General features: G+C 50.9%; 1 protein-coding gene across 3 annotated transcripts; it reads left to right on the forward strand.

Annotated features, from left to right (window-relative positions):
• The first annotated feature begins 241 nt into the window (after window positions 1–241).
• LOC123426091 (serine/threonine-protein phosphatase 4 regulatory subunit 3-like) lies at window positions 242–27,800 on the forward strand. 3 transcript variants are annotated; one of them, XM_045109882.1, is made up of 26 exons: window positions 399–460; window positions 1,980–2,146; window positions 2,331–2,411; window positions 11,167–11,266; window positions 11,349–11,433; window positions 11,517–11,566; window positions 11,644–11,709; window positions 12,202–12,263; window positions 18,197–18,256; window positions 19,018–19,117; window positions 19,281–19,358; window positions 19,496–19,563; window positions 19,641–19,709; window positions 19,828–19,902; window positions 19,988–20,083; window positions 20,743–20,813; window positions 21,976–22,053; window positions 22,141–22,246; window positions 24,243–24,347; window positions 24,628–24,785; window positions 24,873–24,993; window positions 25,828–25,959; window positions 26,085–26,192; window positions 26,323–26,429; window positions 26,563–26,658; window positions 26,849–27,800. In XM_045109882.1, the coding sequence occupies exons 2-26, from the start codon at window positions 2,135–2,137 to the stop codon at window positions 27,243–27,245; spliced, it is 2,481 nt and encodes an 826-aa protein (XP_044965817.1). In that variant the 5' UTR covers window positions 399–460; window positions 1,980–2,134; the 3' UTR covers window positions 27,246–27,800. The 3 variants fall into 3 exon arrangements, with proteins under 3 accessions (XP_044965804.1, XP_044965812.1, XP_044965817.1); XM_045109869.1 differs by lacking the exon at window positions 1,980–2,146 and having other exon boundaries at window positions 242–460; XM_045109877.1 differs by lacking the exon at window positions 1,980–2,146 and having other exon boundaries at window positions 243–460; window positions 26,566–26,658.
• Window positions 27,801–27,972: the final 172 nt, after the last annotated feature.

The raw sequence follows: 27,972 nt of genomic DNA on the forward strand, positions 1-27,972 counted from the left end.
AAGTATTTCCGTGTTTTGCATGCCACAAATATTCTCCCGTGCCTTCCGCGTAGCAAAGCCCCGGCACCCGGAGATAAATATCCCAGACTCCCATTTCCTCTTCCCACCCTGCAGTTTTCCAGTCCGCGAGTAAAACGTACCAGAAGAAGAAAAGGAAAAGTTCGAGGGGCCAATAGGGGAAAGAGCAAGGAGAACCCCGCGAAGCGAGCGAGGGAGAGAGAGGAGCGAGGGAAAGAGAGAGAGAGAGAGAGATAGAGAGGGGAGGGGAGGGGAGGGAGCTCGCCAATGGCGGTTAGGGTTTCGCCTCTAGCCTCCTCCCGCTGCTAGCCGCGGTGCGATTTGAGAAGCTGCCACACCGCCGACCCGTCGAAACGCGCGCGGGGTCTTCCCGATGGGGGAGAAGCCGGGCCAGGGCAGGAAGGAGGCGTGGCAGTGCGAGTCGTTGCGCACGCGGATGAAGGTGAGCTCCTCCCGCTTATTGTCCCTCATCGGAGTTCCTAGAAGCATCTAGCGGCGAGCTGGCGCGGTAGATCCACTCGCGGTGGTTTTTTGGCGCGCCCGTGCCTTCGGTGGCTTGGGGCGCAGGCAGTCATCGGAGCTCCCGTTTGATCCCCATTTCGAGGTACCCGATGTTTCTAGAAGTCCGCGTGCTCTGAGATTGACGAGGTCGCCCCTCCGGAACTGCGAGGCGGTAATTCGATGTTCCGTTCATGTCAGGACAGTGTAGAAGTGGGCATAGTTTTGGGGATTTTCAAGCGCACAGCTCGTTGGAGAAATCTAGGATATTTTCGCCATGTTTTGTGCGACTTTCTGCAGCAGCAAGCACTACAAGCGACGACCTCTTGCTAATTGGCATATACAATCGTTTTTCTTTTTAAGTTAGCACCTACAGATTAATACATTACAGTTCGCTACTCAGATATAGGACTGCCAGAGGTATTTCACTTGTCCAGTTCAATCACGTAAAATGCAGTATGCCTCCTTGTGTATATCTAGAAAAACAGTGCAGCATCTGTTAGCTGAATAGTTTTTACTCAAGGCATTTTAGTTCCATTTACCGAAAAAGGCTGGCGCCCTGAAGCAACTTTTTAGTTCCATTTCAAGCTTCAGCTAATTTGTTGACTATGCTGCAAAACAAACATTTACACAAATCCCATTGCTGCTGCGGAGTTGTTATTCACAAGGGAACTTTCCTGCCTAGTATCTTAGGTACTGGTTAGTAGCAAGCATGTAACATGTTTGTTTAGTTGTTTTTGAGCTTCGTGCTTCAAGGATATGACATGTACACCTGCTCAATCTTGTATGAATTACCATTTTTTTTCTAAATATATCAGTTAGTAACCTGAATACCTGATGTCTGCATTGGGCTAGCTACCTGTAGAAGAAGGCCAAACTTCATGCCTTAAACGGGATTAGAGCATCAGAAGGGGGAGATGGCCTCTAGACAATGCGCAGCCGCTAAAATATGATATTAGTGTATGTGTGCTACTGTACTGGTGTGCAATACAGCCATGGATCGTAAATAGGTCTGAGTAAGGAATTTAGGCCACTATGCTCCCTGTTTGGTTCAATTAAAAATCACCATCGCAGAAGTGTTGCTATCTCCTCATTGTAATTATTAGATTTCTGCTTATCCGGTTCTGTTTGGTAAGGAGGATAATCATAGGTCAAGATTCATAAGACTTATATTCCAGTAATTTGCAGACCACATTTATTTTGGGCAGAGGGAATCAGGGGGTCATAGTATTGCGTTATTGATATAGAGAATCAATCATCGTCCTGTTGGCTAAAGGAGCGGGTCTGAGCCCACCCACTCTGTTCGAGGCTTAGTTTCCATGGGGTATGCTCATGATCACGGTTGTCTTCTTAATTGGAATGCCACGGGTGCTAGCGCCTTCTTGGCGCTGGTCGAGTTTCTCTATATACTGATATGTATTTTTCCTGACAATAGCTTGATTATTTACTACTCTCAAACGTAGGTTGTTGAACGTTCCCAAGCATGAAATTTCAGTGTCATACTACAGTAATTCGCAGATCAGTAATTTGTTTTGGAGTGGCCGAGTGGGTGAATTAGGATGCCACACAGTTCATCATTTTCTGCTGTGTGTGGTAAAGATTTTACAAGTAGCTTGGCATGACTACTATGGTATGCTTCACCTCATTCACTAGGCCCGTTTTACTGGGTTACTCAAATGTGCAATGTACATTGCCTGTAACTGTTAATCTACTTATTAATTATTATCTTATCCCCACTTCTTATTTATGCATTTTGTGCTATGCTATATAAGCAATAGCCATTATGAAATTTGACACATTAAAAATTGCTCCAGCGTGTCAAAGTGTACCGGTTGGAAGATAATGGGAAGTGGGATGACCAGGGGACGGGTCATGTAACCATTGACTATATAGAGGTATGGTTTAACAATTTTTTTAGTTAAATATGGTTTCTCTGCTGATGCACCACATACATTTAGTTTTCTAGAAGCATGTGGTGATGTACATGTTGTTGTTCACTGTATTACTGGATTTTATTTCTATCTTGATAGTTTTGCTATGTTGTTGATGGCTTTATCATCCTTCCCGTTTTTTCTGTATTGTGTACAATTATATTGGAGTCGAACATGACAACATATTTGCAGTAGGGGAGCTTAGAGCATCTCCAGCCGTTTGGCCCCCAACGCACCCCGGCGAAAGCCTTTTTGGCGTTGCGCCGACGCTATTTTCGGCCTGGGGGCGAACGAGTTTCCAGCCGCGCCCCTAGGTTTCGGCCCCCAGACGCCAACTTCTTCAAATTCTTCTTTCCCGCTGCCAAAAAGACGCCACGAGTTCGGCGATCGTCATGCCACAAGTCGGCGATCAGCATGCCATAGTTCGGCGATCAACATGCCATAGTTCGGCGATCAAACACACCCAATATTCGACGATCAAAAGGAAAGGATAAAATAGGGATGAAACGGATGAAACGGCCGGCTCGGCATGGTGCGGCACCTTTGCCGCGGGACTGGCTGGGTTCATCGTTGGCGTAGTCGGGCTCATCGTCGGCGTGGTTTCTGCGTTCGGGCTGGGCATCGTCGTCGGTGCTGCCGTCTTGGTCGCCGTTGTGGTCGCCGCCGGCACGGGCATCTGGCTTAAGATGAGGTCGTGCTACACCATGTACCACACCTTCACCTTCTCGTCCATCGTCGACGTGTCTGCGCCCATCAAGAACTCCAGGTCAGTGTTCCTCTTCTTTGCGGCGACGTTGATCATCAACGCCGACCACCGCGTGTCGGATTTCTCCTCTCTCCTAGCAGCGCTGCTCTTGACGTCGGCGATGCATTGCTCGATCGAAGCTTGCAGCCGTTCGGTAGCGGGCGCCGCGTCCCTCACCGCCCTGGCTTTTTTGGTGCCATCTGGGCGCCCTTCTGCCCCAACCGGGAGAAGCGCGTCCGGGTTGTAGGTCTCCTTGGCCCTGTCAAGAGCGAGCCGAACTTCCCTCCACTTCTCGCACGACTCGATCCTGGAGAACATGTGAAGGAACTTGAACTCTTGGTCCTTGTTGTCGGTGCGATACATGGTGAACATCCGAATCATCTGCACAAACCGCGGACAAAATGTGTCGGCAAAGTACACGGCGGCGCGATGAACTAGGGCCGGCGAACTTTGTCCATACCTGACCCTCAACATTGGCGCCGCTTTCCAGGCGAGCAGCGACCTCCTCGACGATCCCATGCCACTTGTTGCAGGCTGTCTGGATCGTCGGCCAACGGTTCGACATGGCCTTCTCGCCGCGGTCCATGTCGATGTTGGCGAAGACGGGGCCGACCAACTTGCGTTCGTCTAATGCCGTTTTGATTCTCCCCCAGTACGTGTCGGTGTTCTGATTCGCGCCGGTGATCGGGTCGTTGCTGACGGTGTTAGACCTTTCAGCCTGAGCATTGATAGTTGTGGATGACACTAGGAGAGTTGGGACAATTTTCGTTGGTTTATTTCTCACACAAATGCCATGCCAACCTGAGGGGTTGGGGATACATATTTATAGGCTGCTAGCCAGCCAAGCATATGCTAAGATGCTAGTCTAAGATGCTGCTAAGATGCTATCCTAACTGCCAGTCCTTGATGGTCAAGGATTCTATCCTAACAGCCACAAGGACCATGTGCTGCAGCCCCACATAGGACTATGTGCTGCAGCCCCACAAAGACCATAGTACATAGACTTATCCATCATTCTTCCCCTAAGTCTTGTACGTCGTCTTGTGGGAGAGTCGAATCATCCCAATCCTGGAGCAGAGTTCGAGGAACTTGATCCTCCCAAGAGGCTTGGTGAGCAGGTCTGCGAGCTGGTCCGTGGTGTTGATGTAGCTCGCCTCGATGCTCCCTTCTTCCAAACAGCTGCGGATGAAGTGATACCTCAGTCGGATGTGCTTGCTCCGTTCGTGGAAAACGGGGTTCTTTGCCAGGGCCAGGGCGGACTTGCTGTCCACCAGGAGCTGCACCGTTCTGGTGTCTCGGACGAGGAGATCACCAAGCAGTCGAGCGAGCCAGAGCGCCTGAGTGCAGGCGGTGGAGGCCGCTATGTACTCGGCCTCACAGCTGGACAGGGCCACCACCTGCTGCTTGACCGATTGCCAGCTCACGAGACACTTGCCGAGGAAGAAGAGGATCCCGCTCGTGCTCTTGCTGGTGTCGATGTCGCCGGCGTGGTCGCTGTCGCTGTACCCGACGAAGTGTGCCGCCCCCGGACACCTAGGGTAGTGGAGGCCGTGGTCGAGTGTCCCTGCCACGTAGCGGACGATCCTCTTCACTGCCTGCTGGTGCTCCGACGTCGGTCGCTCCATGAACCGACTAACATAGCCCACGGAGAATGCCAAGTCCGGCCGTGTGTGGGCGAGGTAGCGAAGGCTCCCCACAAGGCGTCGGTACTGCGTAGCGTCCACTTCCTCCGCCGTGCTGTCGCGGCTCAGTTTCAGCCTCTCCTCCATCGGAGTGAGAGCTGGGTGGCAGTCGGTGAGCCCAGCTAGCTCAACGATGCGCTTGGCGTAGGCGGACTGTCGAAGCGCGATCCCGGAGTGATCCTGGTGCACCTCGATCCCTAGATAGAAGGAGAGGAGCCCCGGATCACTCATCTGGAAGGTGGCCTTCATGTCTTCCTTGAACGCCGCCACCTCTGCATCTTTGATGCCGGTGATCACCAAGTCGTCAACATAGACGCCCACCAGCAGGGCATTTCCTCCACTGCCCCGTCGGTAGACGGCCGCCTCATGCGGGCTTTGCTCGAAGCCCATCTTCTTTAGCGTGGAGTCCAGCTTGGCGTTCCACGCCCTAGGTGCCTGCCGTAGGCCGTAGAGAGCCTTACGCAGGCGGAGTACCTTGCCCTCCTGGCCAGGGATCGCAAATCCCGGTGGTTGATGCACATAGACTTCCTCCTTCAAGTCGCCATTGAGGAATGCCGACTTGACATCCATGTGATGGACACGCCAGCCCTCCTGGGCAGCTAGCGCAAGGAGAAGTCGCACGGACTCCATCCGTGTCACGGGAGCGAAAGCGTCGTCGAAGTCGACTCCTTCCTGCTGCAAGAAGCCTCGGGCCACCAAGCGAGCCTTGTGCTTGATGGCGCCGGCTCCATCCCTCTTCAGCTTGAACACCCACTTAAGGGTGATTGCGCGGTGACCACGAGGGAGGTCAGCGAGCTCCCATGTGCGGTTCTGCTCGACCGCATCCATCTCCAACTGCATCGCGGCGCGCCATGCCGCGTCTCTCTCAACCTCTGCAAAGGACCGAGGTTCGCCGTCCTCACACGCGAGTTGTAGCTGCGCCTCCAGGTCGCGTGGCACCAGCCCCGGCACCGGCTGGTCGCCGAGTAGATTATCCATCGTACGATACCGCGGCGGTTCGCCGCTATGATACGCGTCGATGCGCTCCTCGTCGTGAGTGAGCGGGGAAGCGAACTTCATCGGGTTGTGCTCTGCGTGAGCTGGTGCTGATGAAGACGAGCCCGGAGTGGTGACTGCCGGGGCTGGAGTATGCGGCGTCGCCGGTTGTGGTGCCGTCGGCGTAGCAGGTACCGAAGTCGATGTAGTTTTGGGGGCTGGGGTAGACGTGCTCGGCGAAGAGGAGCTGCTTGCTCCCCCAGCTTCCTTGAAGTGGACGTACTCGACAATGAAGTCGTCATACGTCGGCGTCGAGCCGTTGTCCACCGCCTTGTCCCATTTCCACCCTCGCCCTTCGTTGAACACGACGTCTCGCGCCGTGCGCACATGCTGTGTCTCTGGGTCGAGGATGCGGTAGGCCTTTGAGCCCTCCGCATAGCCGATGAAGACTCCCGGAGTACTCCTGTCGTCGAGCTTGCCGTTGTGTCCGAGCTCTTTGGCGAACGCAAGGCAGCCAAAGACCCGCAAGTGGGAGACCGCCGGCTTCCGCCCATGCCAGGCCTCGTACGGCGTCCTGCCGTCTAGTGCCTTAGTAGGCGAGCGGTTGAGGATGTAGACGGCCGTTAGCACCGCCTCTCCCCAGAAAATAGCCGGCATCCCTCTCTGCTTGAGGAGAGCCCGAGCCATCCCCACAACCGTCTGGTTGCGCCGCTCGACGACGCCGTTTTGCTGCGGGCTGTACGGCGCGGAGTAGTGGTGCTGGATGCCCTCATCAGCGCAGTACGACGCGAATTCAGCCGCCGTGAATTCGCCGCCGTTGTCAGTGCGCAACACGCGCAGTTTGCGGCCGCTCTCCGCCTCCACAGCAACCTGCGCGCGCCTGATGGCGTCCGCCGCCTCTCCCTTACTGCCGAGGACCATCACCCACATATAGCGAGAGAGGTCGTCGACAAGCAGCAGGAAGTAGCGTCGACCTCCTGGTGTGGCTGGCGTCACCGGGCTGCACAGATTTCCGTGCACGAGCTCCAGCCTCTCCTTGGCCCGAAAACTCGCTTGCTGGGGAAAGGGGAGTCGTCTCTGCTTCGTCAGCACACAAATGTCGTAGAACTGCTCCACATGGTCGAGGCATGGCAGGCCTCGCAGGCCCCGCACCATCTCCTTGGCACTTAGACGCTTCAGGGCTTCAAAATGGAGGTGCCCAAAGCGCTCATGCCATTGCCACGACTCGTCGTCTCGACGGACAGCGAGACAGACCGGTTGTGCCACCTGCACATCAAGGATGTAGAGTCGATTTTCACCTCTGGGTACCTTGGCTAGAAGGCGACGCTGGCGATCCCAGATGCGTAGGACCCCATGCTCAATCAGCACGCGTGAGCCGTTCTCATCCAGCTGTCCCAAGCTGATGATGGAGTTCCTTAGTGCGGGGATGTAGTAGACACCGGTGAGCAGCCGGTGCTCTCCCGTCTTGGTGGTGAAGATGATGGAGCCGACGCCCTTAATTTCCACAGCTGAGGCATCCCCAAACTTGACGGAGCCTCGCGCGTCGGAGTCGAGCTCGGCGAAGAATTCCCTTCGACCGGTCATGTGGTGGGTGGCGCCGGTATCGAGGCACCACCCCACAGCCTTGTCCTTCCCGGAGCCATCGCCGAGAAGAGCGTGTGCTTTTGGCTCGTCGAGGTGGAGGAGAGCCTTTGCGACTGGTGTCGCTAAAGGTAGCTCGATGCTTGCATGCGCCATGAACAGAGCCGTCTCCTCCTCCGCCTGTGCGACGTGAGCCTGGCCTTGTCGTGGTTGTCGACACTCATTGGCCCAATGGCCAAGCCGGCCACAGTTGTGGCAGCTGTTGTCCTGTGCCGGCTTGGGCTTGCCAGCGACGCCTTCCTTGGCGCCTCCGCGGGCGTCACCTTCGGCACGTCCTTGTGCCTTGCCGCCCCTTCGCGCCTTGCGTTGCTTGCCGCGCTTGCGGCCGCCCGTCGTGGAAGAAGGCTCCCCCTTCTTCTTGTCACCAAGGCTGGCATCCCACTGCTCCCGAGTTAGGAGCAGCTTCCCGCCGGTGGTGATGGGCCCCGAGGGAGGCTGTGGTTCGTCGGTGTCGACGACCTTGAGGCGACCTATCGCCTCCTCGATCGTCATCGTGGAGAGGTCCAGCAAAGACTCGATCGAGCGAGCCATCTGCTTGTACTTCTCGGGAATGCACCGGAAAAGCTTCTCGACAGCTCTCTCCTCGGTGTAAGTGGCATCGCCGAACTTCACCATCTTCTGCAGCAAAGTGTTGAGACGGAGAGCAAAGTCATCAACGTCCTCACCTGGCTTGAAGGCCAGGCTCTCCCACTCCTTACGAAGTGCCTGCAGTGTGGACTTGCGAGCACGGTCGCTGCCGATGCGTGCCGCGGCAATGGCGTCCCAAGCCTCCTTGGCAGTCCGCTTGTTGGAGAGCGAGAACTGCATCTCGGGCGGGACTGCGGCGATGAGGGCGTCCAGCGCCCGTCGATCCTCTTGGTCGACGTTGCTGTCCTGGACCGCCTCCCACAGCCGCCGCACCTGGAGCCTGATCTTCATGATCGCGGCCCACTCGACGTAGTTGGTTTTAGTGAGGGTAGGCCACCCAACACTGGGACCAACATCCCTGACCACAGTCCGGACCTCGTAGAGGCCGCGGTCCTGGTCGTTGCAGCCGCCGTCGCCGTGCGCAGCTCCACCTGGAGCGCGGGCGTGCTCGGCTGCCCACTGCGCCGTCCGCTCTTGCGCCACTTTGGCGCGGTCTGCGTCGGCGCCGTCGTCCGCAGGCGCGGAGCCGTTGGAGCTGCCGGAGCCGACGCGGAGTGCCTTGGCATCCGCCGTAGCCTCACGTGCTGCCTCCGCTGCTGCTGCTGCTTCTACCTCTGCTCTGGCTGCTGCCAGCTCCGCTGCAGCCAGCCTCGACACCCTTGCTGCCGCAGCAGCTGCTGCTACAGCTGCTCGCTCACGCTCCTCTGCCACGGCGCGCTCGGCCTCCAGCCGGCGCCGTATGCTCGAGGTAGCCGTGTGCTGAGAGCGACCTGCAGACATGGCTCGCTGCAGGGGGGCTGTTGCGTGAAGAGGAGGCTGTTGCTGACGAGCTGCTGCTGCTCGACAGTCCGGAGGGAGGGAGGTAAATAGGGACAGTCGGAGCAACTGCTGCTACCGGCTTAGGCTGCTCAGCTCCCGGTGAGAGAGGTGAGCAGGAAATGCTCAGGGTACAAGATAACGAGGCTCTGATACCACTTGTTAGACCTTTCAGCCTGAGCATTGATAGTTGTGGATGACACTAGGAGAGTTGGGACAATTTTCGTTGGTTTATTTCTCACACAAATGCCATGCCAACCTGAGGGGTTGGGGATACATATTTATAGGCTGCTAGCCAGCCAAGCATATGCTAAGATGCTAGTCTAAGATGCTAGTCTAAGATGCTGCTAAGATGCTAGTCTAAGATGCTATCCTAACTGCCAGTCCTTGATGGTCAAGGATTCTATCCTAAGAGCCACAAGGACCATGTGCTTGGTATCAAGAACTCCATCAGGCGGTCTTCCATGCTTCGGCAAGGCACTCGTCTTCCTTTGACGTCCACTTGACGCGTGGTTCGACTGGCTTGTCGTTCGCCGCCCACTTTCTCTTCCCTCCCTTCTTCTTGGGCACTGGTTCCGGTTCCACCTCCACCGCCTCTTCCTCTCCCTCCTCCTCGGCGTCGTCGAGCTCGTCATCAATGTCGCCGGCGATGTCCATTGTTTCATCCTGCACGCCGAACTCCGGGTGCGACGTGGCGGCGACGAAGCCGCTCGTGATGATCTCGTCCATGTCGGCGTCAACGTAGTTAAACTGCAGCGACGAAGTGGGCGCGAATGGAAGGACACCACGACGCAGAGACGGCGCAAGCGAGGCTGTTGACGAGTACGCCGACGGCGAGTAGCTGTACTGGGTGTTGAGGCCGACGCTGAACGCGAGTGAGGGAGTGCGTTGGTCGTGGCCGAAACCGGTGGGGGAGGAACGCTGCGGCGCGCCATGCGGGAAGGTGGTGTTGGGATTGAAGCCGCCATGCGCGTTGCCGTCAGACTAGCTAGGCGAGGGCACGTACCCCCAGGGCGGCATCGGCGGCGAGAGGTTGGCTGGCGACGCAATGCTCTGGCGACCCCTCCATGCGGCCTGCGGGTTGCGGCTGGGAGGATTCATCATCCCCGCGCTGGACGCCCCTTCCTAATCGACCGTCGCCGCCACCGCGTCCCTGATCCTCTTGGCGTCGAGCCTCCTCCGCCGGTCTATTGTGACCGCCTCCCGGCGCTGGACATCCGCCCTTCACTCGGCGTCCGAAACGCCCGCGGGCCTAGGCATCAGCTTCCTCTGCTTCGGCTGGCTAGAATCGGCAGCGATGGTGGGGTGAGGAAGGTGTACTTCTTCAGTGGCATGGCGGCTGGATGGCGGGAGCGGGAGAAGAATGGCGGGAGGAGGCGGGGGAAATGGAGGGAAAGGGAGGAGGAAGGGGGAGAAAACGGCGGGAATAGGCCCGGCTACCGCCGACAGAGCGGGCTCTTAACATTACCACACATATTCATAGTGCCTCTGATGGCATTAGGGATGCAAGTGCGCCGAGCCAACCCATTGACTTATCCTGCGTTTGCTAGATATATAATTTGTAAAGTATATTAGAGATGACACCCGTGCGTTACTGTGGAAATGGGTTCAATTATTTCTGTGAGATTTGGTTGTATGAAACATTAGCTTTTGGATGAACAATGGGAGAATTTAAATTAAACTAATACTCCCTCCGTCCGGAAATACTTGTCGGAGTGATGGATGTATCTAGTTCTAGATACATCCATTTTTATCTATTTATCTGACAAGTATTTTCAGACGAAGGGAGTGTAATTTATTGCATTTTGTTATTCTGTATAGTTGTAGAATATTTATCGAGTATGAGTATCATCCATGGTGCATGTTAATGTGTGTCTTTTCCCATGCAGGGCGGTATGCCATGGTGAGTTGGCATAGTTGCATGTTGAGAGAAGTGTTTTCTAGGGTGGGTCTTTTGACATGCATGGTGACATAGTTGCATGTTGAGAGAATTAGAGTTAGTGGGGATCAACTATTTAGATATATGGGATATGCAAAGTGGACCACCAGTTAAGTTAACACCAAAGTAGCCAATTGGCCGTCCCACTTGCATCCCTACATGACAGTGGAGTTTGGTCTGTTTATCGCTGAGAAAAAAACAAGGCATTAAACAGTGTTGGTGACAAGATTTTTTCTTTTTAAGCATTATTGTTTGTCATTTGAGATTTACTTCCTCAGTTTTTTTCTTACCTAGGGGTCAAAAGATCTCGCTCTGGCTGTTGTGGATGAAGAGGATAATGACACTCTGCTGCTTCACAACATTACACCTGATGATATCTACAGGAAACAAGAAGGTGAACTGGCATACTATCCTTTTTTTCTATAGCCATTTCTTTCTTTCTCCTAACACAGTGGTTTGCCCATTTTATTTGGTAGAAACAATCATCTCATGGAGGGATCCTGAAAAGGCACTAGAATTAGCACTGAGCTTTCAAGAAGCCGAATCATGCTCATTCATATGGTGATTCAACAATAAATGGTGTTATTGCTGTGTCCCTTCATGGTTTAATCATGTCTAATTTACATTCTGATGGCTTTATGTAGGGAGAACATGTGTACCATACAGCTTGAACTACAATCTAAAATCCTTGGCTGTGAGTTTGTTAAATCAGTTGGTTTTTTGTCTGGTTGTTCTCATTCGTCCTTGTAATTATTTTGCCATGTCTTGCAGCTCATGAAGTTCGTCCACAACGAGCACTGAAATCTTTAGAAGCTCCAAGAGATTCGCTTTCGCGTGGTAGGTAACTACTTATTCTCTCGTGTGCAACATGTGATCTATAATATACTCCCTCCGTCCCATATTAATTGTCGCTCAAACGGATGTATCTAACACTGAAATACGTCTAGATACATCTGTTTGAACGACAATTAATATGGGACGGAATGAGTATTTGATAGCTTAGTATCAAAGTAATCTTTACAGTTAATTCTTGATTGTTATGTTGCAATATGTGCACATGATCTCTTTAGTATTGCTAATGTTCAGTACTGAGTTATCGGAACTGATTTTCCATTTCAATTCAACAACCCCAAGAACTCTGCTAAATTTTGAGTGGATTATTTGGTGGCCTGATCACATTATATTCAATTTCACAAGCTCTGTATGAAACATTACATTCTTATATTTATTTATTCAACTGAGAAGTCATGCTAAGCATCCTTTTTTTTTTAAATTTGTGACTATTACTTAGAAAGTTCAGATATTAATCAGTTATTACTTTACCTGCAGGTAAATCCTTAGCATTCGAACTCCCTCCTCTTGAATTGTCCAGTCTCTCTGTTATTTTAGAGGTGTGAGCAACCTTCAGTGTTCTTTTCATGTAAACCTTTTAACACTTAGTGTTTTCATGATGCTTTATTTCGTGACATCTTTTCGATTACCAAGTAGAAGCATCATATACTTTGCTAGCAGATATTGGGAGCTCAAAAGTATTGTGAAGTGATTTAGGACACGGGGGAGTCTTCATGTATTTGTAGGATTCAACTGGGTCAATGTGCATGTAGCAAACATATAGAATGATGGTAGAGGCTAGGGTTCTACCAGGTCTCGGACGTAGGTTGTAGGGGTGGAAGTGCGGGCTGCGAGGTTGGGGACGCCGGCGCCGGCGGTTGGGCGCCGTCGCGGCGTGAGAGAGAGAGAGAAAGGCGGCTAGGGTTTGGGGCTCTCGTCTCCTGAGGGAGACGACAACAGAATATACTGTTTATTGTCTGCTTAATATCAAAGGGGTACATGTGTTTATATAGGAGGACAACCTCCACTAAACCCTAGATAACTTGGACTCTAATATAACTTGGACTCTAATATAACTTGGACTCTAAGATAGGTAAGATAACTTGGGCTAAGCCCGTAATTAACCCTGCCCATTGGGCCTCCTCCGTTGGTACGTTGTACCGGTCATAACATCTCTCCCCGCCTTCTCAAACAGCTCGTCCTCGAGCTGAACATCTGGAAACTGCCGGCGGAAAACGTCGAGCTTCTCCCAAGTCGCTTCCTCCTCTGGCAGGCCGGTCCACTGTACCAAGACATGCCAGACGCCGCGACGCTGCTGCGCCTGCAGCACCTTTGCCACCTGTGCGGAAGCTGGAAGGAGGCGGCCATCCGAAGTAGGAGGAAGGGCCGGCGTCGCTGCAGGAGGGTCCCCGCGGTAGGCCTTCAGTAAGCCGACATGGAAGATGTCGTGGAGGCGAGAACCAGCTGGCAGCTCCAAGCGGTATGCGAGTGTGTCGACACGCTCCAGCACACGAAAGGGACCGGCGTAGCGAGGTCCCAATTTGCGCTTGGAGCGCGGGTCCAGAGACTGCGTGGTCCTGTGGAGGAGGCGCAGCCACACCCAATCGCCCACCGCGAACTCCGCCTCGCGATGATGAGCATCGTAGTACTTCCGAGCCAGCTGCTGTGCTTGGAGAAGACGCTGGCGTGCCTCAGCCAGAATGTCGTCGCGGGTGCGCAGTAAGTCGCCCGCCGTCTCGGACCGAGCCGTCCCAGGCTCGTAAGGGAGCATCGCCGGAGGTGGGCGCCCGTAGACCACCTCGAAAGGCGTGGTGCGCAGGGCGGAGTGATAGGAGGTGTTGTAGCAGTACTCCGCCCACGCCAACCAGTCCACCCAAGCTCGTGGACGATCACCAGTAACACAGCGAAGGTATATGGTGATCACCTTGTTGACCACCTCGGATTGGCCGTATGTCTGAGGGTGGAACGCCGTGCTCATGCGGAGCTTCATGCCCGCCAGTCGAAAGAGATCCCGCTAGACATGTCCCGTGAACACGGGATCACGATCGCTGACGATGGACGACGGAAAACCGTGGAGGCGGACGATGCCGTCGAAGAAGGCCCGCGCCACGGAGGTGGCTGTATATGGATGACCCAGGGCGATGAAGTGCGCGTACTTGGAGAAGCGGTCAACCACCGTGAGGATGACGGACTTGCCGCCCACCTTGGGAAGGCCCTCGATGAAGTCCATGGAAATATCCGCCCACACCTGGGAGAGTATGTCCAGCGGCTGCAGTAGACCCGCGGGTCGTAGTGTCTCCGTCTTGTTCCGCTGGCACGTCACGCACGAACTCACCCAGTCGCGCCATCACCGGGGATGTAAAAATCAGCACGGAGACGATGGAGAGTCTTTTGCACGCCCTCGTGCCCTGTAGAGTGCGCCAAGGTCAGGACCTGGTGGCGCGGGTCGCCATGGTCGGGCACGAAGATGCGGCGGCCATGTAGGAGCAGCCCCTCGTCCAAGCACCAGGGCGCGTCCAGCTCGCCGGCGTCAAGGCGCTGGCGCAGGCCCTGGGCGTCCACGGCCGTCGAAGTTGCCCGGCGAATGTCGTCGATGAAGGCGAAAGATGGCCCGGAGCGAATGCACATGATTGTGCCAGCCATGGCGACGTCGTCCGCGACATCCTCAGTGTCGCGGCGGGACAAGGCGTCGGCGACCGTGTTGAGACGGCCGGGGCGGTACTCAACGGTGAAGTCAAAGCCAAAGAGCTTGCTGATCCACTGGTGTTGCGGAACTGTGGAGAGGCGCTGGTCCAGCAAGAACTTGAGGCTGTAGTGGTCCGTGCGCACACGGAATGACCGGCCCCAAAGATAAGGCCGCCAGTGGCGCACCGCCTGAACCAGCCCAATAAGCTCGCGCTCGTAGGCCGCGAGCTTGTGATGGCGAGCGGCGAAGGGGCGGCTGAAGAAGGCGAGCGGTCCCTCGCCCTGGTGGAGGACGGCGCCGAAGCCGATGCCAGAGGCGTCGCAGTCCACCATGAACGGCATATCAAAGTCCGGCATCTGGAGGACGGGTCCCGTCGTGAGCGCCCGCTGGAGAGCCTCGAATGCCGTAGTCGCCTCCTCGTCCCAGGAGAAGGCGTCGCATCGAAGGAGACGCGTCAGTGGCGCGGCGATGAGGCCGAAGTCCCGGATGTACTTCCGGTAGTAGCCGGCGAGGCCCAAGAAGCCGCGGAGCGCCCGCGGTGACCGCGGGATCGGCCACGCGGCGACGGCGGCGACCTTGTCCGCGTCCATCGCTACCCCGTCCGCCGAGATGACGTGCCCCAGGTATGCGATGGAGGTCGTGCCGAACGAGCACTTCGAGCGCTTGAGGTGAAGACGATGCGCTCGAAGCTCGTTGAAGATGATGGCCACGTGTTGTAGGTGCTCCGCCCAAGATGCACTGTAGATGAGAATGTCATCAAAGAAAACAAGCACAAAGCGGCGCAAGTATGGGCTGAGCACGTCGTTCATCAGGGCCTGGAAGGTCGCCGGTGTGTTGGAGAGGCCGAACGACATCACTAGGAACTCGAAGTGGCCATGGTGAGTGCGGAACGCCGTCTTCTCGATGTCGTCAGGGTGCATGCGCACCTGATGGTAGCCCGAGCGAAGGTCGAGCTTGGTGTAGAAGCGCGCTCCGTGTAGCTCGTCCAAGAGCTCATCCACGACGGGGATGGGGAACTTGTCCTTGGACGTCAGGGCGTTGAGGGCGCGGTAGTCGATGCATAAGCGCCATGTGCCGTCGGGCTTGCGCACAAGGAGCACCGGGGCGGAGAACGGCGATGTCGAAATCCGGATGATGCCCTGCGCGAGCATGACCGCCACCTGACGCTCGAGCTCGTATTTCTGCAGCTGAGGGTACCGGTACGGACGCACGGCTACAGGTGCCGTGTCCGGCAGCAGGTGGATGCGGTGGTCACAGGGCCGCGCGGGAGGGAGGCCCTGTGGCTCGTCGAAGATGTTGCTGTGCTGCTGCAGGAGGTCGGCCAGGAGGGGATGCGCCTCGTCCAGTGCGGCCGCCATCAACTGGAGCTGTGGAGTCACGGCGCCGGAGCCGCCGATGCCTGTCCACTGAACGCGACGGCCGCCCTCGCGCCAGAAGATGAGGGACAACACATCGAGGTCCCAAAGGATGGGGCCGAGAGTGGACAGGAAGTCGATGCCGAGGATGAAGTCGTAGCAGCCCAGGTCGATGCCGACGCAGTCGATGGAGAACGGCTCGTCGCCGATGAGGACGGGAACCTGCCGCGCCACCCCCTGGCAAGCAAGGCGGTCCCCGCTGGCGACGGTGACACTGAACTTCTCTGAGCCCGCCGGTTGGAGTGCGAGGCGGCGCATGGCGTCCCCGGACAGGAAGTTGTGGGTCGAACCCGTGTCCACGAGCGCGGTGAGACGCTCCCCGTTGATCGTCACCGGAAGCAGCATCGTCTTTGCGGTCTTGATGCCAGCCATGGCATGAAGGGAGACGACGAAGGCGGTCGCGTCGACCGGCCCGTAGGTCGTGACGCCGGCCTCGGAGAGTGTGGTGGCGTCGAGCTCCGCGGTGAGGGCCTCCACCTCCGCGTCGTCGACGGTCTCCAAGTAGAACAGGCGGGCGCACATATGACCCGACGCATACGGCTCGTCCAGTTGAAGCACAGGCCCTTGCGGCGCCGCTCGAGCTGCTCGGCCGACGTCAAGCGCCGGAAGGTGCGTGTCGGCGCGGGGGCAGCCGCAGTAGCGGTCGGCAGGGCGGGGAGTGTCGGGGTGGCGGCCGTCGGGGCGGGGCGGGTCGGGGGACGCGTGCCGCGGCCCGGGAACGCCTGCTGCAGGGTGTTGGCGCGCTGCTCGTACGCGCGTGCGTAATACATGGCCGTCTGCAGGTCCTGGGGGCCGCGCATCTCGACGTTGATGCAGATGTGGTCGGGAAGGCCGCCGACGAAGAGCTCGGCGCGTTGGCGAGCCGTGACGTCAGGCGCATGGCAGGCCAACGTCTGGAAGCGGTCGGCGAAGTCCTGCACCGAGGTGATGAAGGGAAGGCGACCGAGCTCGGCCAAGCGGCTCCCATGTATTGGGGGGCCGAACCGGAGGAGACATAGGTCGCGAAAGCGCTCCCACGGAGGCATCCCGCCCTCGTCCTGCTCGAGGGCGTAGTACCAAGTCTGGGCGGCGCCACGGAGGTGGTAGGAGGCGATCCACGTGCGGTCGGACGCCATGGTCCGCTGCCCCCTGAAAAACTGGTCGCACTGGTTGAGCCAGTTCAGGGGTCGACGGTGCCGTCGTAGGTGGCGAACTCCAGCTTGGTGAAGCGGGATGGCTGCTGCACGTGTGGCGAGGCCGCGTAGGTGCCCTCGTGACGACCCAGCGCGGCGGAAGGAGAGTGCTGCGGCACCACGGAGCTCCCAGCGTATGGATCAGTGTACCCGCCGAACCCCCCGAAGGTGGGGGCGGGTGGCTGCAACACCGTCGGCTGTAGTGGCGCCGTCGTGTAGGTCGGCGTGTCAATCCACGTCGGTAGCGGGGACGGCGACGGCGGCCACCGGACCTGGGTGATCGGCAGGCCCTGGGGCGCGACAGTGGCCGGGGGCGGTGGCGCGAAGGGCGCCGCCGGCGGAGGCGGTGGTGGCGGGGTTGCGTACGGAGCCTGGAGGAAAGTCCGGAGGTTCGAGACCGCCAGGTTGAGGTCGCGGATCGCCGAGGACATCTTCGCCGGGGAGAGGATGGGGGCGGGTTCGGCCGCCAGGGCCGTGGGACCGGAGGCGGCCGGACCTGAGGTGGCCGGCAGCGGCGAGTGGTGCGGCGGCGGCGGCTGCTGCGAGGTGGCGGGGAAGGCGGTGGCGGCGGCGGCGGTGGTGGTGGGAAGGTCCGACAAACTCATCGAACCCAAGCTACCTGATACCAAATTGGTAGAGGCTAGGGTTCTACCAGGTCTCGGACGTAGGTTGTAGGGGTAGAAGTGCGGGCTGCGAGGTTGGGGACGCCGGCGCCGGCGGTTGGGCGCCGTCGCGGCGTGAGAGAGAGAGAGAGAGAGAGGCGGCTAGGGTTTGGGGCTCTCGTCTTTTGAGGGAGACGACAACAGAATATACTGTTTATTGTCTGCTTAATATCAAAGGGGTACATGTGTTTATATAGGAGGACAGCCTCCACTAAACCCTAGATAACTTGGACTCCAATATAACTTGGACTCTAGTATAACTTGGACTCTAAGATAGGTAAGATAACTTGGGCTAAGCTCGTAATTAACCCTGTCCATTGGGCCTCCTCCGTTGGTACGTTGTACCGGTCATAACAAATGAATTATACAATGTTTTATTCTTGAAAAAGTATACAGCCAGCCCACCAGGTTTTGACCATCCCCAACTGAAAGTCTGGTGTCTTGTTCTATATTTATTGTAGAAAGGGGCTTATCCCCCATAGGTCCTTCGTTTTTCTTAAAAATTTATTCAATATTTTACATACTGAATATTGAAATATTGTTCACCAAAATGTACAGACTATACTGCAATGTGATGTGGCGCAGCAGACGCATGTTGCAGATTTAATATTGAAAGATGTAAGTCGTTGACTTGTTTATTTGTGGTTATGATGCTGTATGTAGCATGTTTCTCTCCCTGAAGTTAGGTGCATACATATAGACTTGACGCAAATATCAAGTCAAATGCAGCGCAACAAGATTTATCCTGTGGAGCCAACAAATTGATCAAGTATTTTTTTTAAATGCTAACCACATAATAAAAATGTAATTTGTTTAAATCATATACTGTTCTTATACGGCGGATTTACAATATATCAAAGGAAAAATGAATTATGAATCATGCAATTAGCTGATGAGATTAAGATTTAAGACTAATAAGTTTTTCAAGTATTCATCCTCCAGATGTTTGTCAGCTTTCACCAGATCTTCCAAGAGCCAGAAAGTTCCTCTTACATATTTTACTAAGCATTTGATTTTCAAATGAGCACATACCTTAATATGTGCTTCCTTTCTCTTCTACTGATATATTTTAACTTTGAACCTGATTTTCAAAAGGGCACATGCCTTAATACGCATTTCATATCTTCATAGAATCAATTTTTATGTGTAAATTTCATCGCAAAATCTTCTCATACTTGCGCCACTTAGGTGCAATCAGCCCCCATCTGTCTAATAGAAACCAGACAAATGAATGCTTTTATTTTGGTAAGAGAAATGAATGTAGCTAACTAGACTGTCAACAAATTGCATCTGCATACAAGGTTTTCTGGATTTTGCTTTATTTATGTATGTATACCGTGATGCTTCCAACCTATCTGTTTCACTACAACATGTTGCAGCGTGATTTTTTCCCCAAGATAGTGAACCTTTTCAGAACATGCAAGGGTTTAGGAGACATGGGTGGTCTCCACATTATCTTCAGATTAGTCAAGGCTATCAGTAAGTACATACTCCCTCTGTAAAGAAATATAAGAGCATTTAGATCACTACTTTAGTGATCTAAACGCTCTTACGCTCTTATATTTCTTTACGGAGGGAGTACTTAGTAAGCTTCAGCATATATTATTTCAGCTTGCTACTTACATTGTTTCTGATTGTGCAGTATTATTGAACAGTGCTGCTATATTTGACAAGATTTTCTCTGATGATTTTATTCTTGACATAATTGGCGTCCTTGAATGTAAACACTATAGCCTGTACCTCTCATTTGTGCTTTATAGTAAATTATAAACTCTGCCGTGTTCTACACAACGACATACCTGTAGGACTACATGCACCGTTCTTTACTTATTTATTAATGAGTCTCACTCTACACAGACGATCCAGAGGTTTGTAATGTGCAAAATCATAGTGCTTTCCTGAAGGAGCATGCAGGTTTCAAGGAGGTAAATCGATGTCATCTTTTATGCATCTTAAACTGTTTGAGCTGTAATGACTTTTAGTGACGCTTTCTCTCTCATAGGTCATACCCATTAGAAATGCTTCCGTGGTTTCAAAGATTCATCAAACATACAGAATATGCTATATAAAGGTCAGTGCTCTGCTCCACCACCCTGCCCCCGCCCCGCCAGCTAGAGTTTTCGTTTATTTGATCTCTGCTGCCAACTTTTGTGCTAATTATTTCAAACTGGATTGCTTGTCATCTACAGGATGTTATATTGCCGAAACTGGATGAAGCTACTCTGGCAAGCCTTAACGCGATTATTAATGCGAACAATGCTTTTGTTAGTGTTTCAACTTTATCAAGTTTTCACGTGCTTTAAGTAAAAATTTCCTTCTGTAATTTTGGACTGTATGATTCTCCTGTAGGTTGTTTGTTTACTGAAGGACGACACTTCTTTTATGCAAAGACTGTTTGCTACTATGAGATCTTCAAATATTTCTTCTGAATCAAAAAAAGAACTGGTGAAACTAGCATTTCATTTTGTTGTTTATTTCTTTAGATATACCCTTCTGTATCAGAACCTGAAATAATGTATGATTAGTAGTCATAATGGCTACATTATATTATGATCTGTTTTGTTAACCTTGTTTGAACTATTCAGTTGGAATTGTTGAACTGCCAGAAAAGAAGAAAGGCTAAGGAATGTTCATTGCTTTCGTGGATCACAGTAGTTCCATGATGTGTTGTGGGCAGTTGGCACTTAGAGGAAATGAAGCAAACCATGAACCCAAGGATGTGTTTGAGTGAACTGGGTTTTGTGTGGGTTTGCTGATGCTAGCGTCTGGATGAAGTACCTTATTTGTTCACCATGTACTGTTTCATGACTATCGTAAATTAGATTGGCAAATATATTTGTGCTTTGCGGAGCATTGGCCTCTTATCATTTGGGAGTTGATATGAGTGTGGATTATGAATCTTTGCACCAAGTCGCTCCAAAAAAATCTTTGTACTATGTACCTTATTACCTTTCTAGTCGATCTGCTAGTTCTTTATGTTGAAATTATATATCATTGTGTGTGTTGGAGGGAGTGTGGCGTGCCAGACTGCCAGTGTATGCTCAATTCAGCAATGGTTCTCCTTTTGTATGCCATTTACATGGACAACATTTGGTTCTTTGCAGGTCTTGTTTTTGCGCGAGTTTTGTACCATCAGCTCAAGTTTGCAGCCTGCTCAACGAATGCAACTATCTAGGTTGGTATATGGATGATGTATTTTATCTTGTGCACTTCAGAATTTCTTTCTTTCTTTTGTTGGAATTTATCGCAGCTATCACGATATTACCTGGGGGCCTGCCACACTGTATTCATGGTTATTTTGATCAGGTTTTGTTCATCATTGACAACAACAACAACAAAGCCTTTCGGTCCCAAACAAGTTGGGGTAGACTAGAGTTGAAATCCATAAGATATCAAAACCAGGTCATGGTTCAGGCACATGGATAGCTAACTTCCATGCACCCCTGTCCATGGCTAAATCTTTGATGATATTCAAGTCCTTCAGATCTCTCTTTACGGGTTCCTCCCCTGTCAAGTTTTGCTCTACCCCGCCTCTCTTGACATTATCTAGGTTTTGTTCATGATCATGGCAAATTTTTCTTTGTTAGTTGGTGGGTATTTGTGGCAGCATTTTATGGATGTAATAAGCAAATAGTTGGATCAGCTTTTCCTTTTTCCTTTCTCTCTCTCGAGACCGGCTCACACTTGTTGTAATAACTTCTCTGTCAAGCCCATTCTTAGATAGAGAAACATAACTAATACTCCCTCCTATCCATATTACTTGCCTTATTAGATTTGTCTAGATACGGATATATCTAGCACTAAAACGTGTCTAGATGCATCCGTATCTAGACAAATCTAAGTCAAGTACAGTATGGATCGGAAGGAGTAGTAAGTTTCTGTTCCACATTCGTTGCCAAGCCTTGTGGTGAATGTATATTACAATCTTAGCTTTTGTTGGTTATAGGGTGATGCTGTCCATTTGTCATGTTATTCCTGTGTGTATGTCTGCAGCCTTTTCAGTTACATGATGACTTTATGACAAGCCAACACTTCTACGAGTTGTGTTTACTCTCTTCTAGCCATATGCTTTATGCCAAAATCATTTATTGTACATCTTGTTTTTGTTAGTATACGGTATGGATGTGCTAAAGGATAGTGCATATCATGCACGTAAAGGGAACACTATTGACCTCTCGTTTGTGTTTTGATCATTATCTTACCTTCTTTGATGCAGTGCAGACATGCCTCTTGAGCAGTTTAGTCAATTTGAACTAAACATCATTTAAATACAATTTCTTGTAAGCTGTATCATTAGAGCTGTTTTAGTAGTTTAATAATCGTGTTTCTCTATTCAGGGATCTAGCAAGTCGAGGTGTCTTTGATATAATTTCTGATGTGTTGCGGAGTCAGGAAAAAGTGCTTGTCTCAGCTGGGTAACTTCTGGCGCAGTGAATGAATTCTTCTTTGGTCGTTTCTGTATCTTATCCTTCTAAGTCTCACCATTTTTTGGGCAAATGCAGGATAGACATCCTACATTATCTTACTCAAGATCCTAACTTACTGAGATCATATATTGCAAACCATGAGGAAAATTCTAGAGAAGGCATTTCTCTTCTTGGGCTTCTGGTAAGTGAATTTTGGTCTCCGTACAGGATTTGTCGCGGTACTTTTGGTCCAAGCAGTGAATTACATTCCTGTAAAGCCATCGTGTTTTTGGGTCTGCTCAAGCTTGTGTCGGGGGAGAGCCAATTGTGCTCTCCTACCTTGGCAAGGTTTTCCATGCCCAACTGCTCTCTCTCCCTTCTCGTATTGTGGGTATGTCCTGTCCATTTGTTGTGAACTGCAAGTATCTTACCTTTGTATTGTGGGTATGCTCTGGGGCGCAATGCCTGGTCACGTGAGACAAAGTTTGCATGCCTAAGAGTTTAGGTGGACTATGGGTTAAAAATATTCAAACTTAGAACTTTTGCCTTATGATGAAGTTTGCTTACAAGTTCCTACTCCCTCCGCCCGGAAATACTTGTCAGAGAAATGAATGTATCTAGACATATTTTAATTCTAGATACATCCATTTTAATTCATTTCCGCGACAAGTAATTATGGATGGAGGGAGTACATAGATGAAATTTGCCTTGGAAAGAATGGATACTTCAAAGGTCACCGCTGCCTATTTCTCATGGCAAAAATGCCTCCTTCCTTGCCAAAGTAGTCCACAAGCACCTCTCCAGCCTCTCTGAAATTTTACAATGTCAGGTAGGCAATGGACAATCCACCTTCCGGCTAGACTGCTAGCTACTGCCAGAACCGCTAGCTGCTGCTTCCCTGCCACCTTCTCCCACCACCAAAACCAACAAGCACACGTATCAGAACTCCTGTACGATGGGATCGAACTAGCCTTGCGTAACCGGATAACTGGGGATGCGGCCTCTGAATTTTCTTCTCTTCAGCCTTTGCTGCAGGGTTTTGCTCTTTAGGGGAGCCTGACACAAGGACTCTCACCGGTGGGAAGGATTTCTCTACAAAAGGGGAATATGCTGCGCTATCTCTCCAGCTCTCTGACCCCAAACTTGACAGCATCTGGAGCTCGAGGGTGTCAGCAAAAGTTAGATCTTTGGCTGGCTACTCCACCTGGATCGGCTCAGCGCACGAGTTAACCTCCATCGCAAAATGCTTCCATTGAAGCCAGTTCCCCCGTTGCATGTCACACGACGAAGATTGACAACACTTATTTGTACAATGCACTGCCGCTGCTAGGGTTTGGAGGAAGCTCGCCTTCCACCCCTCCACCTCCCCCGTCGAGGAAATTAGGCAAATCACAATGCCGCCAGGGCTAACCCGAAACACTCACCCCTTTCATCCTGCTCAATGCTCATTATTCTTTGGAAAAGTTGAGTTTCCTGACAACCAACTCTCAAGTGTAAACGATATTCTGAGAAACATCCTCTCTGATCTCACACTCTGGTCTACACCTGGGCGTGGGCAGCCCGGCCCGAACACAAAGCCCGAACCCGGCCCAAAAAACCCGGGCCGGGTTCGGTCGGGCTTTGTGTTCGGGCCAGGCTCGGGCTTGAAAACTAGGCCCGGTGTGTATTTCGGGCCAGGCTTGGGCTTGGGAAAAGTCATTTTACACTGAGGCCCGACCCGCCCTGGCCCGAAATCGATCTTCTTAGTCCATTCGGGCTGGCTCGGGCCTGAATATTCAATTTTTTGGCTGGGCCGGGCTTGAGATTTTCAGTTCAGGCTTTCTCAAGCCTGGCCCGGCCCGGTGTATGCCCAGGTTTACTCTGGTCCCATAGGATAAAGACAACCGAGCTCAAAGCCTATGCCTGTATGTGGCGAGACTTTCTATCCTTTTCGAGAAAACGCAAAATGATCTTTGCGTTTCATTTCATTGAAAAGGTGTTTGCACTAGCGTGATCTTTTTGACATAAAGTTCAGGTGGGGATTTTCTCCTCCCTAGTATCACGTGTCTTGCTAGTTGAGCCATTAAGCTACCAATCATTGTGTTATTTTATCAGGTGATTGTTTTTGTCTGATGTTTTTCAGAATATCCTTTTAGCAAAACTCAAATTGCCTTATCTAGCATAATTGTGGATACTGCTAACAGTTAATCAAATTTCAGATTGAAGGCATTCTAACTGATTTCGGTGGCGAAATGCCCTGCCAGTTTTTGGAAATTCTAAAGGTGCTGCTGGATGGATGTACTGCAGATACAGTTACACAATGTGTAAGATGCTTTAGCTTATATCATGAACTTTTGTGATTCTCTAAATGTATAATCTCCTGATGCTACATTAGGAATTATTTGTATTAAGGACATTATGTAATGCACATCCTTGGTATGATGAATCTCTTAGGGAAATAGTGTTTTTCTCATGTTTCTGCTCCTCTGCTCTCCAATGTGTAGCTTTTGATCTTCATTGTGGTCATTACAAAATATTGCATTTTTCAAATGTTGGTGTTTAACTAGATTGTGGTATGAAATTTTTATCTCTGTCCTGTTGCAGAGAGACTTCATCGAGTTATTCTATGAGAAGTGTTTTGATAAGTTGATCGATATAATAGAATCGTCAAGAGTTGAAGAATACTCTGCTAAGCCTGAAATATTGTATAACATTTGTGAGCTCTTATGCTTTTGTGCACGTCATCACCCCTACAAGATCAAGTAATGCTCGTTACCCACCCCCCCCCCCCCCCCCCTGCTGTTTGTTTTTTCTGCGTCTTTGTTAATATGCGTCTCTCAATCTTGCAGGATTGCCTTTTTTGGAAGCAATTCAATGGAGAAGATCCTTACTCTAACCCGTCGAAGAGAGAGGTCTTTGGTTGTGGCAGCTGTCCGAATCATGCGTACTATTATTGGCGCTGGCAGAAATGTAAGAAATTTACTTTGTCCCATACATAAATTAAGCACTACATCATGGAGGGCTCTTTACATCGATTGAATTTTTTGGTTCTTCTGTGCACCATTAAGTCTATTGGTCTTCATGCGAAAAAACTCACCAAGTTTATTGGTCCTTGACTACATTATGATTGCCAACTTAAAACTAGATACAGTCTAGGAAGCATTCCATGTTGACCACTGGATAATGGATCAGATCCACTGGGATGTAATGTAATTATTGCAGCACAACTGACAACTTCTTAATTAACCCAGTCACATGCTGAACATATTTGATATTTATGATGGTTCCTACGTCCTCAAGATTTGAGTATCATGACCATCCAAATCCAACCTATCTTTCATCCAATGATCCACATGTGAGTTTATCATACACCTAGGCTTGTTTGCTTATATGCATCACATACATCCCATATCTTATTACTGCGGAAAAAGAGTCGTCTGTAGTTTGAAATATTTAACAGCGGTGGCGACTTTTTACTAGGGAAGGCAAATCTCTCTTTATTTGTATACTTGAATCCGCCCTTTATGTACAAGTGTACTAGAAGTGGTACCAGCTGGTGCAGCACGGTATAAAGCCAAATAAAAGGACTGATGTTTCCAAGATGAGGATTTAGCTTCCTTTGTCGGAGGCAATAGTAAACATGTTTGTCAATCATGCTGCTTGCTTCTTTTAGCAGAACTGTGTGGTACACCTTATATCGCTGATTGTTAGAGAATAGGCGCACCAGTCAGCAAGCATATCCTAACTGCAATGTTCTTGTCATATCTGAATTTGAGTTGATTTTTTTTTTGCCGTGTTCTCTAGGACGAGCTTCTAATTAGCCATGTCATTGAATACAACACGTTGAAACCAATTATTGAAGTATTTGTTGAAAATGGAAATAGATACAACATGCTACACTCCACGGTCCTCGAACTGTTGGACTTCATAAGAAAGGTACATCCTTATCCATTGACGTGTAGTACATGTTATCGAGCACGGGAAAAATATCCGTCTCTCTCTCAAAAAAGGGAAAACCATTATCTACTGGGCTTTGCCATCTGATACATTTTTGTGAACAGGAAAATCTAAAATCCCTCGTCGTATATGTTGTCGAGTCTTTTTGGGATCAACTTTTGATGTTTGGACAACTGACAAGCATTCAGGCCTTCAAACTCAAGTATCAAGAGGTGGAGAGTTGAGACTTTGTCTGTTCTCGCATTCTGTCATTATTGTCAATTTCGTCACTCTAGTAAGTTAGGCCTTAGTATACCATGTACTATTGACATGAACAGTGGTGGTATTTTGTTTTCCTGCTAGTACGTGGATATTGCTGAGGAAATGCAAACTACTAGTGTGGATCATACGAGAAATGCAGATGAAAGAGGTCTTGATAAGGAAGAGGAAGATTATTTCAGTAAAGACAGGTCTTAGTTTATTTCCTCATTTGCTGCTTATTTTATGTTGCTGGGTTGAATGGATTCCACACGTTCCATTTTTTGTAACTCCTGATGTTGCATTGTTTACTTAACCAACGTGAAATTTCTGTTTTACCTTTAGCAGTGAAGAAGATTCTGCTGCACATACCATACATGCACATCAACAATGCTTGGTTAAGCCAGCTAATGGAAGTGAAATCCATCACATCCCTGCAAGGTATCTCATCTTCGACAACTGGGGATATTACCAGCTGTACTTGTTCAAGATTAATGTGCTGCCTTTTACTGGTTTACATCGATGATAACTCTGATTTTTCTGGGTCCTATTTTCTGTACTAATCATGTAATTTCTGCACTCTTAAACATACTTCGTCTCTTGTGCTTCATTCATCTCTTTGCATTTTCAGGCCTAAATCTGGTGGTCTTGTGGATAATGGCGTCGACAAAGATTATAAGTCATCTCCCAAGCGACCCGTAAAAGCCGATGAAGCCTTAAATACACCCATGGCGAGCTATAGCTCATTGGATAGCAAAGATGCAGATGGGAATATTCTAAAGAAGCCCAAGCTAGAAGATAAGCAGCCACCGCTCTCACCTGCTTCAAGCATAAAAAATTCTGACGGCAACGATGATGTAGGGAAGGCAAGCCCAGGCTCTCCAGATCAACAGCAACATGCCCTGGAAAGCTTGGATTCTGGCCATCAAACTGGAGACGACTGTATGAAAGATGCTGGGGACTCATCTCCTGAGATGGCATTAGATACAGCTAAACCAACCGACTCTGAGCCTTCTACAGCAGGATGAGTCATTTTTCTCCATTAATTGGCCTCAACCCGGTCTTTCCTTGCAGCTAGAAGGATAAGGAATCACGTTTTGGCTCCGAAGAAGGCTAGATTCATATGCTAAACTTCAAGCCCGCAAGCTTTGGGCACATCCACATATATCTTGGATGTGATATCGACTGAACGTGTAAAATTGATCTTCAGGAATAGATTCTGAAGCTGAGAATGAGCGCAGTTTCTGTCGAGGAACATAGGAATTTTTGGTTGCATTAGTCTAGTGGACAAAATGACATTTCACAGGGGCACTGAAAACGTGCCCTTTGCTAGAAGCTTCCACCCATGTGGAATGGAAGGAAGAGAAGCTATTATCTTGTAAAACTGCCGGTAGAGATTAGAATGGTTCACAACAGCTTGCTTTATTTTGCAAGTCCAAGTTAATGGTAGTCTAGCAATCTAGTTTCTGGTAGTACGGTGTCTATGTAACACGGTTGGTGAGCTGTGCATACGTTGTTTCCTGGTGTGCAGCTCTGGTGCGTCCGGCGCATGATTTGGCGATTTCAATTGGTTCATATCATTACCTGTTTGTTTTTCTTCGTTTGCTGATTGTGAGGTGCCTGATTTTTTCTCCCAGTGTTAGTCGATTTCCGCTTTGCGCGAGACCGAAGGCGGGACTGTGTGAGTAGTACCGGCCACGGTGGGACTGAGCCGTGCATGAACAGGAGTGACTCTGAAACTTGATGGGTGAGAGG

This window comes from Hordeum vulgare, chromosome 1H (assembly GCF_904849725.1).
Source record: "Hordeum vulgare subsp. vulgare chromosome 1H, MorexV3_pseudomolecules_assembly, whole genome shotgun sequence".
Taxonomy (NCBI): Eukaryota; Viridiplantae; Streptophyta; class Magnoliopsida; order Poales; family Poaceae; genus Hordeum; species Hordeum vulgare.